The 16,468-nt window shown below is 38.2% G+C and overlaps 1 protein-coding gene across 1 annotated transcript; it reads right to left on the bottom strand.

Moving 5' to 3' along the window:
• Positions 1-10,715: 10,715 nt before the first annotated feature.
• Positions 10,716-14,730, bottom strand: LOC128228374 (E3 ubiquitin-protein ligase SH3RF3-like). The gene is made up of 4 exons (XM_052939666.1): positions 14,603-14,730; positions 13,980-14,246; positions 13,153-13,202; positions 10,716-10,831 (listed from the first exon to the last, which is right to left on the bottom strand). Exons 1-4 carry the CDS (start codon positions 14,710-14,712, stop codon positions 10,716-10,718), a joined length of 543 nt encoding a protein of 180 aa, XP_052795626.1. The 5' UTR covers positions 14,713-14,730.
• Positions 14,731-16,468: the final 1,738 nt, after the last annotated feature.

Below are 16,468 nucleotides of genomic sequence, written 5' to 3'. Positions count from 1 at the left end.
TGTGGGAAGATATTTTTTTTTTAAATTTCATTTGACAGACATGTCTCTCATATTGTGCCTTATTTACACGTATATATGGTATTTTTAAACGATTTTTTAGTTGTGTATTGTCATTGTTGCTATAGTTTCGAAGAAAAACAGACTAAAAGTATAGATTTAGTTCTCAAAAAGTATCGGGATACTTAATACGAACAGATATGGAATAGGTCATGTTTTTCAACATACCCCTAAGAAACACTGCTAGTTAACGATTGTACATTTACTGTGAGTTTCACCAAACATACAAACACACATTATAACATACACATGGGTTTCATATAAAAGCATTTTATCTGTACAAGACACATTTGTTTACCAAAGATAATTTTACTTACGAACATATTTATCATATAAATTTGATCATGCGCTATATCTTTAAACTATTTCTTGCCATTTAATTAATCGGGCTCAAAACAAGCAAAATAACTTAGATATTTGCGAGTTTTACAAGGATGAGCGATAACTAAGTATATTTAAGTAAATGCTTAATGTTGCAGTAGCGTTTACATACAGACCAACCGTCAGAGGGCGTCATTGCTTCTGCAGTTTTAGCCCCAACGGCTATTAAACTAGGTCTTGGCGCGGGGACCCTTGTCGGAGTGGGGCTCGGGGCTGTTGCCGGCCTAGCGGCTATTCGACTAGGTATCGAAGGTCTTGGTGCGGAGGCCGGTGCCGGAGTAAGGGTCGGGGAAGGGGTCAGCCTAGCGGCGGCGGGGTTACCGGATGCAGGAGCCGCTGCCGTCTCAGCAGGGGCAGCAGCAGTTGGTGTCAAGGTGGGGGCGAGCGTGGTCAAAGCTGCAGCTGTCGGTACCGCCGGAAAGGCAGATTCGATCGGTGTCGGTACAATACTCGGCCCGATAGCCATGGGATTTGCAATTGGTGGCATAGGGATATCACTTTTCATTTTATCAGGTGCTGATTACCAACCAATGCATCAACCATTAAATGTAGTTTTAAATTGAATTGTGATATCACTTTAGTGTCCGAGTTAACATATATCTATCGAGATAAAGCCACCTTCTACAGTTGATATATCTTGTATATATTTTGGTTGATTTATTTGAACAATTCACGTGCATGCTGACCTTTATATAATATATGTGGCGTGACAACAGTGTATTTTACCGGTATTACAATATACTGTTCTATTCAGCGAAATCCGGAGACAATTCTTTGTCGAATGGAGGCAACACCGGCGGAAATACTAACAATGGTCACGCAAACAAATCTGACCGGAAGAGCAAAACCAACAACGCCAACAGCAACGAAACGTACTCGTCGGTGGCAAGTGGTGGCAGCGGTGGAGACGATCCAAGACGACGAAAGAACATTTCTTATTCTTGCCGTTGGTGTTCACATAACCTTCAGTCTTGTGTAGATCGGTAGAAATCATTATTTGATAGTGTTTCCTTTATGCAAAGAGAAAAGGCCTTTTAGCGTGCTTTTTATGAACATTGTGTTTTGGAGCACATTAATCGTTGTCGAAGTAGTATAACAATCTCTACAACAGTGCCACCTGTTTTCTTAGAAGTGAAACCACCTGTTAAATACTGTATATTCATAAATATTTGTAGAACAAATCAACAGCTGGTATGACGATATGGTTGAAGGTTGGGAAACGAGGGCTCTCGGCCCGACCAACCGCCGCTACTACCTTTACAAGGGGAAGTGGTACTCCCCGGATAATGATGGCCACGCCGGTTCCGCCGCCAAAATGTACGAACCCATCGGAAATGATCCTACCCGCCCCAAAACGTTGAAGGTTAGAGATAACCGCCAATTGCAACAACTTCACTCTGTTTGAAAATTTAGTCCTTTTTATGTGTAGTACTTCAATTATCTCATTCGTAGTGATAATTTCTTATGACTGTGGTTATCAAAGATCTTCTTGGAACTAAGTAGTTTGATTAGGAATTAATGCAACCATTTGTTTTCTTAAAACAAACATTTTTGGATGAAATTTACATTATAAAAAGACTACATCAGAGGAAACAACTTCAAGACAAAAAGAGCATTCTCAAGAACTTACATAAAATTAATATCGTTGTGTAAAACGCATTAAATCTTAATTACTGATATAACACATCGCTTACGACTTTAATATGCTTAATATACACACTATAACCATTATGCTCTATATCTAAACGGATAAACTTTGCTGTAACAGGGACAAAATATTCCTTTAATCAATTAAAATGGTGTATTATCAGATGTGCGTGAAGTTAGCACCGTAGCACCGTATCACCATATCACCGCGGGGATGCGGTGCTAGCACCGTATCACCATCAAAATCAATACAATAAGAGCATTAATCTCGAGGAAACATGTTCTCGTTCTCGCAGAAACGAGCAAGGGGACCATAGGGACCTATGTCACTGTGTAGCCGAGACCTGGCCCTAGGTGATGGCACATGTGAATACCCTAGGATTTTAGGCAGGCTATGCGGGATAGGGACATGAACTCGATCCCCCATGCCAATTTGGCCCATATTCAGACACTGTTATGGTGCGGATGCCTTAAAAACGAGCAAGGGGACCAATGGCACTGTATCCAAGGGTTACCTGGCGGTGTGATACATTCGGGGAAACTGTTAATACTACGAGGATTTTAGTCTGGCCCCGTCCTTAGCCCAACATTGTGCGTATATGGGCAATATAAGCCCTACTGACCCCTACCATACATGTAAGGCTCGTTCTCGCAGAAACGAGCAAGGGGACCATAGGGACCTATGTCACTGTGTAGCCGAGACCTGGCCCTAGGTGATGGCACATGTGAATACCCTAGGATTTTAGGCAGGCTATGCGGGATAGGGACATGAACTCGATCCCCCATGCCAATTTGGCCCATATTCAGACACTGTTATGGTGCGGATGCCTTAAAAACGAGCAAGGGGACCTAAAATCCTAGGTAATTCATATGTACTATCACCTAGGACTAGGTCTAAGCAACGAGCTGACATAGTTCGCTATGGTCCCCTTCCTCTTAATTATTTAATGGTTTCTGCAACATACCATGTAATAACATTTAATGAATATGAGGTAAAAATAGGCATTTGGAGCCTTTTCCATGTCACTTTCTGTCACAATCTGCCTAAAATCCTAAATAATTCATATGTACTATCCCCTGGGAATAGATCTAAGCAACGAACTGGCATATGTCGGTTTGGTCCCCTTGCTCGTTTTAAGGTTTTTGCACAATAACATGCAATGAATATGAGGAAAATAGGCATTGGGAGCCTTTTCCATGCCCCTATCACTCATAGCCTACCTAAAATTCTAGGTAATTCTTATGTTCTATCACCTAGGATTAGGTCTAAGCTACACGCTAACATAGGTCGCTGTGGTCCCCTTGCTCGTTTTAAGGTTTCTGCACCATAACATGTAATGAATATGAGGCAAAAAGGGATTGGGAGCCGTTTCCATGTCCCTATCTCGTATAGCCTGCCTAAAATCCTAGGTAATTCATATGAACTATCACCAAGGACTAGGTCTAAGCCACACGCTGACATAGTTCGCTATTGTCCCCTTGCTCGTTTTAAGGTTAATGACCATAACATGTAATAATAAGAGGCAAATAGGTATTGGGAGCCTTTTCCATGTCCCTAAATCGCATAGCCTGCCTAAAACCCTAGGTAATTCATATGTACTATCACCTAGGACTTGGTTTAAGCAACGAGCTGACAAAGGTCGCTATGGTGACGTATGGTCCCCTTAATTATTTTAAGGTTTCTGCACCATACCATGTAAAAAATGTGAGGCAAATTGGCATTGGGAGCATTTTTTATGTCCCTATCTCACATAGCCTGCCTAAAATCCTAAGTAATTCATATGTACTATCATCTAGGACTAGGTTCAAGCAACGAGCTGACATAGGTCGCTATGGTCCCCTTGCTCGTTCTTAGGTTTCTGCACCATAACATTTAATGAATATGAGGTAAAAATAGGCATTTGAAGCCTTTTCCATGTCACTTCCTGTCACAATCTGCCTAAAATCCTAGGTAATTCATATGTTTTATCACCTAGGAATAGGTCTAAGCAACGAACTGGCATAGGTCGCTATGGTCCCCTTGCTCGATTTAAGGTTTCTTCACCATAACATGTAATGAAAATGAGGCAAATAGGCATAAGGGGCCTTTCCCATGTCCCTATATTGCATAGCCTGCCTAAAATCCTAGATAATTCATATGTACTATCACCTAGAAAAAGATCTAAGCAACGAGCTGACATAGGTCGCTTTGGTCCCCTTGCTCGTTTCAAGGTGTTTGCATAATAACATGTAATGAATATGAGGGAAATAGCCATTGGGAGACTTTTCCATGCCCCTATCACTCATAGCCTACCTAAAATCCTAGGTAATTCATATGTACTATCACCTAGGACTAGGTCTAAGATTCACACTGATATAGTGCGCTATGGTCCCCTTGCTTTGTTTGAAGGTTTTTGCACCATAACATGTAATGGATATGAGGAAAATATACATTGGGAGTCTTTTCTAAGTCCCTATCTCGCATAGCCTGCATAAAATCCTAGGTTAGTCATATGTACTTTCACCTAGGACTAGGTCTCTGCTACATGGTGACATAGGTCGCTTTGGTCCCGTTTCTCGTTTTATGGTTTTTGCACCATAACATGTCATTTATAAGAGGCAAATAGGCATTGGGAGCCTTTTCCATGTACGTATCTCGCATAGCCTGCTTAAAATCCTAGGTTATTCATATGTACTATCAACTAGGACTAGGTCTCGGCTACATGGTGACATATGTCGATATGGTCCCCTTGCTTGTTTTAAAGTGTCCGTGCCATAACCAGTTAATGAATATGCGGCAAATAGACATTGGGGGTCTATTGTATGTTCCTCTACCGCAAAGCCTGTCTAAAATCCTAGGTTATTCACAAATACAATTACCTAGGCCTAGTCCTCGGCTACACGATGACATAGGTCGTTATGGTCTCCATGCTCATTTTGAGGTTTCCGCACCATAGTTATACCATTTTATGCGATAAATAGTCATTTGGAACCTATGTCATCTCCTTATTCCGCCTATTCAGCCTGAAATCCTAGGAAATTAACATGTTCTATCACCCATGGCCATGTTTTGGCTACACGGTGACATTGATCGCTATGATCCCATCGCTGATTTTAAGGTTTCCCCTGTATATGAGTTACTGACTATGTGGTTAATTGAGTAACACAAAAAATAACACGTATACTTTACTTTTAATTATAAACCAACGTTTCGGCGTGTTTTTTTACTGACTATGTGGCAAATAGCCATTATGTGCCTATATTCAAATACGGCATTGCCGGCCTAAAATCCTAGGTTATTCACATGCAACTTTTACCTATGGTTAGGGCTTGGCCCACAGTGTTATAGGTGCATTATCCAGGAATAAGAGACTCTTAATATTACTAGTATACTGATCTGACAATATATGGAGATACGGTGCTAGCACCGCATCACCGCGGTGATATGGTGATACGGTGCTACGGTGCTAACTTCACGCACATTATTATCAGCCTCATACTAGCCCGGTTTGACAATTTTAGTCTTGATTTGGGGAAATACTGTATTTGCCGATTTTGGAACGATCTGGTATCCAGTCAATTAACAAAATAATGAATTTAATTGAACTTTTATTTCTAAAAAAACACAAACTATTTGCGTGGAGATAGTGTGTGTGTGTGTGTGTGCGTGTGCGTGTGCGTGTGCGTGTGCGTGTGCGTGTGTGTTTATCTCACTTATGTTTCTTTGAAACCAGTTCCAAGGATCCGTGGACAGGGACGGGAAGTTAATCCCTAAACACGAATCTAACTGGAGCAAGGGTCAGAAAGGGGATATAAAGGGCCGAGACCTTCATGGTTACAAGGACAGGAGCTATGTACGTATGCCCCGAGTTTTGACATTATATAGGGGAAAGTACACAAATTCGTTGTTAACAAATCGTTAACTTTAAATCGTGAACCATTGCATGATGTACTCATATATTTCAACAAACTGAAACAGTTGTCCAATGCACCAGTCAATTGTAACCACGGCCGCAAGGTCCGGGGGTATACCGGGGATAGCGGGGGAAAGGGGCCGTGTTTTTACCCTCCCGGTGACCCCGCAGTGCCGGGTGAATGCAGTGGTTTTGTATTCGCCCCAAATATAGCGGGGGATGTGCCTTACATAGGGCCCTTGGGGTGCGGTGGCATTTGGCGGGGATTTTACCATCAGTTCGTCCCCACAGGGCGGGGTTTTTACCCAGGCTTGACTGGACCGAAAGTCAAAGTTCCCGCTATTCCCCGGACCTGGAGGGGCCGTGGTTACAATTGCCTGGTGCATAAGATCCTGTTAGAAATATTACAAGTGCTTCCATTTAACTTGCAGAATAGTCACGTTTTTGAAGTTAACTATAATGACGTTATCAACGTTGTTAAGTTTCATAAAGTTCTGAACAATCGACACATTGAATAATAGATAGCGTTGGAATATGGTCGTCGTCGGCGTGAAAGTTGTGCAAAACTGAACTGCTCTGGATCGCGCTGTGTGTCTTGTCCCTTTCAACAAACACAAATGACCGCTTACTACCGTCTGTTATACTCTTGTGTCTTCAATCATGACCATGATTTTGAAAACATTTCAATAATCTCAGTTTCGAATAATATTCATTTGTTTTGTTTTACAGGAGTCTAGTTAACAACGGACGTGGCCCGGAACTTGCTCCAAGCTAGCATTCGTTTAGATTGTATTCAGGGCACTGTATGTTAACTATCTTATGATGTGATTTTCTGTGGAATAAGCTAAAGCCTTTGAAACAGCACACTGGTATTATTCTAGAACGGGAAGCGTTTATACTGGTATTATTCTAGAACGGGAAGCGTTTATACTGGTATTATTCTAGAACGGGAAGCGCCGGACTTTTTGTGCATTTCATTCCACAAAAATAGTGAACCAGGGATTACTAGTATATGTATTTCAATCTTTAATAACCCATGAATATATGTATTTTAATCCAAACTATATATATGGCCAACCGACGCACATAAAATGTAGATATAGTTGTAGATTATGCAAATATATTGTTTCAACATAAACATTTGAAAACGTTCATGTGCACTACAAGTCATACCAATGTTACAGCATGCTTTATGTATTGACTTTGTGTCATATTTCATTTTGCCGTTTTTGTTTTTGTACATGTAACTTAGAACAGACGTGATATCAGCACATTGTCATTATTAATGTTGTTGTTGTTGTTGCTTTTAAATTATGTTGTTTGAAGGTAAGGTATTGTTTAATTTGGTATAGCAGAGACCGCACATGTTCCAAGAGTTAGTCGAGACGATTTCGTCCGCTATATTCCCTTATAGAACATAGCGACAGTTTCCATGTAACGGTGAAAGGTTTCAAGGTTGTACATCACAAGCATACAATAATTCTACCTTCACATGAACTTCAATATACTCAACAAAAATAACAAGCAAACGTAGACACAAACCACGTGGTCTGAACACAAAGCGTACATAGTGTTCGAGTGTCCAGGACAAAATCATCTAACACAAATGCACAAAATACATTTTTGCAAAGGCGGGCAAAATAAGTTTTTTTGAACAAGTAATTTATAATAAACATTTTTAAGTATGTATTTAATTGGCTGAGTGTATTTATATACAATAGGAGGAGCTTATCTTATTAAACATTACAACAAATATAATTTAAATGCATTGGGGCGGCTGTCTGGGTTGTGTCTACTTATACCAAGATCCCACATCTAACAGTATGCCAAAAAGGTCGATTTTTTGATGGCCTGTCCTTTACCTGTAGTAAGCACGAGGGGCACGAGTTTATTGTCGTTGAGCCTTTGCTTTGGTTTTGTTTGTTTTTAATTTTCGACTACTGGGTTTGCCTCTGTATTTTAATTGTATTTTTGAAACTATCATATACACCGCACTTGGAAATTATGATGCCTCATGTTCGACCTTGTCACATATTGTATACGTCGCATAAAAAATAAAGCACACCAAAATGATACAGTCGAGAGCGGTCAGAAACAGTGCCAAGTTGATGAAGTGGTAGGTCCAACCAACTATCTGCAGTGGACACTCGTTCTTCATATCGTTGTACCGTACAAAACACCACACAATTCCTGAAACAAAATGAGTTTAGGTAGAAAAGAAAGAAATAGAGGCCCAACATTTAAAAGTGTTGTTTTCTTTCTGAAAACCACATTTTCCCCAAGGTGGCCACTTAATAAAGGTTTGACTGTGTCTCAATGAGTTAAAGTTTCATTTACACATTGTAACCCCACCTCCCACACCCTCCGAAGAAGAGGGGGTATATTGCTTTGCACATGTCGGTTTGACGGTCGGTAGATAGATCGGTCGGTCGGTCCGTGCGTCCGTTCATCGGTAGACCATAGCTTGTCAGAGTAATAACATTACAATGCCTTGACCAATGGTCCCCGAACTTGACATGAAGGTTGTGGATGTGACCGGGTCAAAGGTCAAGGTAACAGTAACATTGAACGCAAAACGTTTTGTCCGAGTGTTTACTCGACAATGACTGAACATATGGCCCGAAACGTGACAGGAAGGTTGGGCGTGACGAGTAAATAACACCTATTGATTTTGAGTTTATTTGGTCAAAGGTCAAGGTCACAGTGACCTTAAACGAGAAAAGCTTTGTCCGAGTGACAACTCGACAATGCCTGCATCGATGGTCCTCAAACATGACGCGGAGGCTGGGCGTGACCAGCAGATGACCCCATTTACATCATATCAAATGTACATATACAGTGACATTGAATGCGAAAACCTTGTATGATTGATATCTCAAGAATGCCTAGCCCTCTTCATTCTAACTGCAATGGTATGTCATGTGTACATCTCTAAATTATCTTTTCTGCTTTTTATACAATCAAAGATCAAAACCTTAATATATTATGGTGGCATATAACTGCCGTAAGATAACCTGTTAACGTTCGCGAATTGTTTCGTGTTAACCACTTAATTTTCGCGATAAATATCTAGCTATCTAGGTAATATTCGCATTACCTTTTTGGTAAGATAAATATCATATGACTAAAAACAAGCTTGAATGTGCCCAGAACTGCCACCTTTTTAATACCTTTTTAGCTGTACAACGCTAACATGTTAACTAGTTATGGTTTGCGAATTCCACTTAATAAGTAACATACTATAACTGGTTAACGTAATAAGATTCGTGTTTCCACTTATCTCATAAATATATATATACAACTGGTTCATGATCTACTTATGATTTGCGAATGTCACTTACTAAGTTTAAATTGAGTGTCAGTGAATTGTTTTCTTGCATAAATAATTAAGATCCCTAAGACTAAAGTCCTTAAGTTACTCTGCTAAATTGAAATTACTACGCCATCTATTTGCAGTGTAAAGATTTCTGACATTGAAAATCGCCCATATACATCCGAGATTGTTTACGATGAGAAATGACCAAGGAGTTCCGAATGGAATAAACGCCAAAGCTTACCAGTTATTAAACAGATCAATGCAAACGTCGTATTAATGATGATGTACATCTCAAAACACACGTTATAAATCGCCCGTGTGATCTCGCCCTTGTAGCCGAGAACCAATATAGCCAACCAGAACATAAACCCCAGAATGCTCTTCACAAAAAGGTAGATGGCAACGTCATACTCTTTGTCGCAATCTGAACGCAGCTTAAAACTCCCTGTAATGATACTTGGAGACATATATGCTCTAGTAATATGTGGAGAACCCATACCATACGCCAGGAGGAATTATAGAGGACTTTCTGCAAAACGCTACATAAATCAAGGCAATAAAAACACATCTGCAAACATTAAATGTTCATATTGAACCAATCAATTATGCCTTAGTGAATATCAAACTTAGTAGATCTAAAAGCTATCAATCGCCATACCTGCTATAAACCGTACAAGGGTGATTGTCAGGAATAAAGCACACGCCAGTACTGCAATAAATGAAGCGAGGACCGACGTTATCAAACATATCACCAAAAGAGATAACCCGTCCATATATCCATCAGAAAATATACCGGCTGTATTTTGTAATATGAGCCTCATCGCGCGATTATGGGCCTTCGGACATAATTGTTACAAATAAAATAATCTTTTTTTTTTTAAATGCCAAAAAGGCAAAAAATTAACGATTTTTTCTATGTTTATTTATATGTTTTTCTTCCTAACGTCTTTCTTTTATGAACATTAGTTTACACATGTTTCCATAGGAACCACGAAATGCGTCATATATGGATTAATATAATATCTTTTTTTTCTTTAGTTATGTTCCATAAAAATTACGTGTTCCAAATCAACTTAAGTTATAATTTAGTTGTAATATTGATATGTTAATGCTGCTGCGCCTGACGTCAAATCTATTCGAGATGCGCAATAAATAGTCTTACGTGTAAACACGTATCTTAATTACGCATTATGCATATTTCAGTATTACTTCATGAAATGTAATTTAATTCAAATACCCAATAAAAAATAAATATTTAATGAATAGTTAAAGCAAGTAAATGTCCGAAGGCCCAAAATCCCGCGATGTGGCCCATATGTCCGGTTCACTTAACAATTTAATACAAGTTGTTTCATGCAAACATGACCAAGTTAAAAAAAATAGATAATTTTAGCTCAAGTGGATCAAATGTCATCTATATCTTAGCATGCAACGTTTGTAGTTAAATTAAATGCAGTCATACCTCGTATTTTCTTCTCTCTGTAATGATCGTGTAGGAACCGCTTTAAAACCCGGCGAATCGTTCGTCTGGTCCAACCTACATACAAGATAAGGTACAATCAAAGCACTGAACGGCTCATATTTATTCATATGAATGATAGCATGGCACTCACCACGACGACCACCACCACCACCTTTAATACAAACATTTTAGTGTTTTGATTTTGTGATGCCATTATCAATACAAATTGATTCCGTGTATTCCATGAGTTGGAAAGGTTATGTTGTTAACGTTTAGCAGACAGAAACGGACAGCATATAAACAGGTGGTATTCAGATTCAACTAGGCATGTGTACAACTGTGCCATTCTGTAATGCCCACCAAAGAATTTAAATATGAACGCCAATATCTGTTTGCAACATCTCAGGTATACATTAATTGATAATGGTATACGATATATATTCTTTAACATACAATGCTTCTGGGTTTATTTCGTCCATTTTGCTAATAGCACAGCGAGAGCAATGCAGAAGGGAGAAAATCGCATTGAAATAATTATCTTTTACTTTATATGTAAGTTCCTTCACATGTATGATCTGATTTTTATAAAACTATTATGCAGTATAGTTCCAATGAGAACAAAATCAGAACTTTCAGGAGTATTTCAGTTTATATCCGTGTTTTATGAGTGTGTTTATTGTTAATATACGCCGACAATTACACATTCTTACTTCCGAATCAACATGAAATTATTTTGTGAATACAGCATTATTCAACGTATGTTTTACAAACTGATTATTTTAGATATGTTCCTTTTGAGAATGGTTTTCAACACCACACGAACTCAATTGAATTTTGTGGTCTCTTACAAAAGTCTTGAGCTAAAGCTCAAGCCAAATTATATACACGCAATATTAGATAAGGGACACGGTGTGTACGTGTACGGGTGCCCACACGTATTATAAGTAAAACTAACAGTTGATTTTGAAAGTCAATTGCAAATTTTCTTTTTAAAGGTGTACTATTAGGTTTGCTGATGCTCGCGTAAATTTCCTAGGTCGTACATGTCGTTCTAAACCCGGGCAATAGAGGGATCAAACTCGTTGAAACTCACTAATTGCTTTGAACACATTGTATTTACGAGTGGTTCTGTTCTTGTTGTAAAAATATGGGTGTCAGAAATTGTTTAATCATTCTATTATTATTCGCACTAGTCGTTAATAACCTAATTGTAGTTTTATAAGTAACCATTATGTTAAATTAGCGTCATTTGAAAGGGTCATTAATATATAGGAACAAGTAAACTAACTTACCAAAGTAAGAGTAAAAGTAAGTTATTGAGGTATATAATATCGTTATATTGTTTAACAAAATGAAAAGTGTAAAGCCTATAATTAAAAGGAAGCTACATAATTATATAGTTATACACTTAGTGTATATTGTAAGACAATTTTAACATACCTTTTTGCATGTTCTTTTGCTGTCGTAAAATGGTTTCAAAACATATCAAAAGGATAAATGATTATACATTTTTTACCCATTATTAGTCTTATCACCTTTAAACTCAATTAACTAGCTTTATTCTCATCCTCTACTGGAGTATTTTTTTCTCCTTGTTCGTCCATTTTAAGTGAAATAAGAAAAACCCCATTTTAAACCAAATAAGTGTCATAAGCCTACAAAATAAAAGTTTATAAATCTTATGTCAAGTATTTTTTTGAGATTATATTTAGTCTGGGTACATATTTGTATAACTTTTTTAGCTTAAGAACACTCGCATGAATTTAATGACATAAACAATATATTGTCTATATCTTAATTTAAACTACTGTATCTTTGCTAATACACCGAAATATATAGCATATTGAACACTACTAACAATTAACTTAACATTCTTATATTGTATATATTCTTGTTATAACACTGTCCTGTAACTATATCTATTTAACCTTCACGGAGATTGTAATTTGTATATGTATGCTATGAATATTGTTAAAATAATTTAAAGCTTAATAAACGGTATGTTATGTATTACATTTAAACACAATTAACTGGCTTCGTTCTCATCTTCTATTGGTGCATTATCTGAAAACACCATTAACCGACCCTTTCACCCCTGCTTTTGGTTTATTACGTTAAACCACCATCTATTTGCGTTTTTCCCACTAACGTTTGGTTTGTTACCATAACTGACCATTTACTGGCTTTATCATCACCTGCTACTGGTATATTACCTTAAAAACATATTAACTGGCATTTTTCTAATCTTCTATTGATCTATTACCTCCAACAAAATGTACTGCCTTTATGGTGACGATCTATTGGTGTATTACCTTTTAACATCATTCACTAGCTTTATTCTGACATAATAACGAAATATAACGTTAAATGTCACTTAAAGCTTTCACGAGTCTTACCTACGCATTTTGTCAGGCAACAAGGACATGAACAACTTTCGTCTTCGTTTCTGGGAAAAAAAATAAAAATAAAAATATATACATGTGGAGTTCACGTTGCACGTAAAAACCTAACAAAGTACTTTATATTCTTTGTATAGATTTAGTTATATTGGTATTTATAATTATGTTCGAATAGCTTATAAACAAATATTTACACCTAAACTTCCTTTCGGCAATTGCGCAACACTTTCGAATATGTTAGGAGCGCAATTTATCGCATCACAATATATAAATATTGTTGATCTTGTTATTGTTTGTATTGTGTCAGCAGGTCCCGTAAAAAGAAATCAAAACATTTAGAAAGTGTTAATTTGTGATATGTTTAATGTGTCTATGTCATAAGTGTTTTAATTTAACTTATACAAGTGTTTTCAAGTGGTTGATCTTTTCCCGCGTCATTTGATAAAATGTTTCCGGTTACAGTCGGGCCGTTCTATTTACAGAATGGGTGAGAAAGGATTCCAGTAAGGTTTTCTCAAATAAAATGAAGAATATTTTTAATAATGTTTGAATGAAATGATGAACTATTGATGTAAATATAAGTAATGAATTGCGGGATTGATGTCATTATCGAAGATATGAACGCGACTGGGCTGGTCGAAGTACGCGTGGAGTCCTTTTGACTCCACCCACTTTGACCAGCCCAACTGCGTTCATACCCCGATAATGATATCAATCTCTCAATTCATTCCTTAAGTAAACTTGTACGAATGTTTAAAAGGTTTTGTTTTGTTTGAACCATATACGAACTATTCTTATTTAACTCCATGCGGGTCATACCACACCTGTCTCCTACACTCTCTGTAGGAGCTGCTGTAGCAGCTGTTTCTGGCCCGCTTCCCTCGATCGTGTACAGGGTCGGTGCGGTCGGCTCAGGGCGACTCGGGTCGGACGGCTCAGGGCGACCCGTGTTGAACGGCTCAGGGCGACCTAGGTCGGACGGCGCAGTGCGACCGTGTGAATCTAACATCCTTTGTACGGCCACGTTCGTCTGAAAACCGTCAGGTGGAACGAAGTGTACCTTCCGACATTCCGGACATCGCACGGAATAACTGAAATAATGAATATATCATTATGTTATAATTAAAATATTTTGTTTTGTATGGGGCGGCGATCATCATCTACTGTTGTCCACTCTCGTTCGAAAGACGCGGGTGTTGGGTATTTTCCAGCATTTGAGGCATAACATGAAATTTCTGAAACGATATATTGTGTGACTTGAAGGTTATTTATATATGTATTGGCATATCGAGGCCGGGGCCGCGTAGTGTAAACTGACTCCTGGTGACAGCTCACGGCAAGGAGTTCCTAATCGTTGATTTTATTGCGAATATTCTGACCCTTCAGGCCTTACATACGGATCGTTGATTAATTGTATAAACAAGTAAAAAGGAAGAAAAATATTTACCCTTCAACAACTCCTTGTAGACATTCATTGCAGAATGTATGTTGGCATGGCAACACTTTCGGATAAGTGAACCTGTCCAGACAGATTGGACACTCAAGAGCCCGCTCCATTTCAAATTATTTTAATTCACAAGCATTGTTTTAAAAATGTTAGTTAAACGTAACTAAGTTAAAACATTATTAAAACGATAGCTATAAAAAACAGCATCCGAAGTTAATATGAACGTTTTTTATTTTTTTTTGTTTTTTAAATATCTTGAACATATTCGATCAATGCAAACTGCTTAATTTTGATCATCCCCGATAAGGGTTTATCCGCCAGGTTAAAATATGTCGCTTTTTGACAGTTTATTATCTTTGTTTGCAAGTGCATTCGTCTAAATAGAAAATGCCTGCGTTGTATCGCTGTGTGACTACCGCTTATGTTTGTACAACGTATAGTTGCGTTCAATTTATTGCTTAGAGGCTACATCTAAATTATGAGTACCATATATCTGGGACCAATAACAAATCCTACTCCCAGCATACATCGAATGTTTAATTATTAATTGACAACTGGGTTTATCAAAATACACAACTACAACTTTTTCAGCTTCTAAAAATAGTATTTATATGATGTATTATGACCATTGAAAACAAAATTAATCCTACATCAATAACAGTAGGAATTTGCCAATAAGCATAAAGACGAATGCATCTAGACGAACGCAGCTAAACAAGTGGAATTAAAAGGGAACTAGTCAATGTTGGTGTTCTGCGACTCGACTTTTAAAAAGAACGGGAGCCACATGTTGGCATCCTTATCCACTCTTGGGGCATTTGCTTTTGCAGTAGAACAGGCCCAGTCCGACAGAAACGCCTATTTATGAACAAGGAAGGAGGTGGTGCTAGTGGTGGTCACCGACGAAATGTTTTTATACCAGAAGAGGCCTAGTTCGACAGTAACTCTAGTGAAGGAGCAAGGAATTTGGCGGGGCTAGAAGGGGGACCATGTGGCGTATGAGTTGTCCTTTAGACCAGATCAGACCCAATTTAGCATTAACGCAACTTTAGGTAAAGGCATGGAATGCGCTGGTGCTAGTAGAGAAGACTATGTGACCTATAAATTGTTGATCAGACCAGATCAGGTCCGATTTAGCACGTACGCTTATGTAATTGCAAGAGATGAGGTAGGGCTAGTAGTGGGGACCATGTGACCTATGAGTTGTTCTTCATACCTTAACAGGCCAAGTATAGCAAAATGCTAAGGTAAAAGTAAGGAAGTGGGTGGGGTAAGTAGATGACAGCATGTGACTTATGACTTGTTTATCAGACAAAAACAGGCCCAGTTTAGCAGACATTCCAATATAACAGTAAGGAAATTCAGGCTGCCCCAAAGAGATACTTCAATTTAGAAAGTGATTTTAGTGTTTAGTAAGAAAATGTCTTAAGATGCTTTTTAAATACTGGCTCTAGACTCTGTGTATAGAAATGTTACAAAATGTAATTTGGCCTTTTGTTAAAAATGCTTAGTGTGCAGTGTGTCCATGCTGACCGTCAACAACAACAACTCCTACTCTAGTATCCAGTTATTATCTTGGTGTCTGTTGTTTAGCACAAGCTTGTCATGTGTTTTTTTTAAAAATAGATGGGGCATTATGATTACCTTGACATTGGCCTCTTGCGAAAATATAACCTTCGAGTCCACTCGATAACTCTTGGAAGATATTCACATAATCTGACTTGGTACACATGTTACAAGTGACAATATGCACATGTGTAACAAGACAAGAACAAAAAGATGATTTGTTTGGATTTAAACATAGTCTTTCACATACATGATCTGGTGTCAGAATCCAGCCTGCATCGACGTCGAAGTTTAATGACA

Source organism: Mya arenaria, chromosome 1 (assembly GCF_026914265.1).
Source record: "Mya arenaria isolate MELC-2E11 chromosome 1, ASM2691426v1".
NCBI classification, from domain to species: domain Eukaryota; kingdom Metazoa; phylum Mollusca; class Bivalvia; order Myida; family Myidae; genus Mya; species Mya arenaria.
This window is presented reverse-complemented; position numbering and strand designations above follow the sequence as displayed.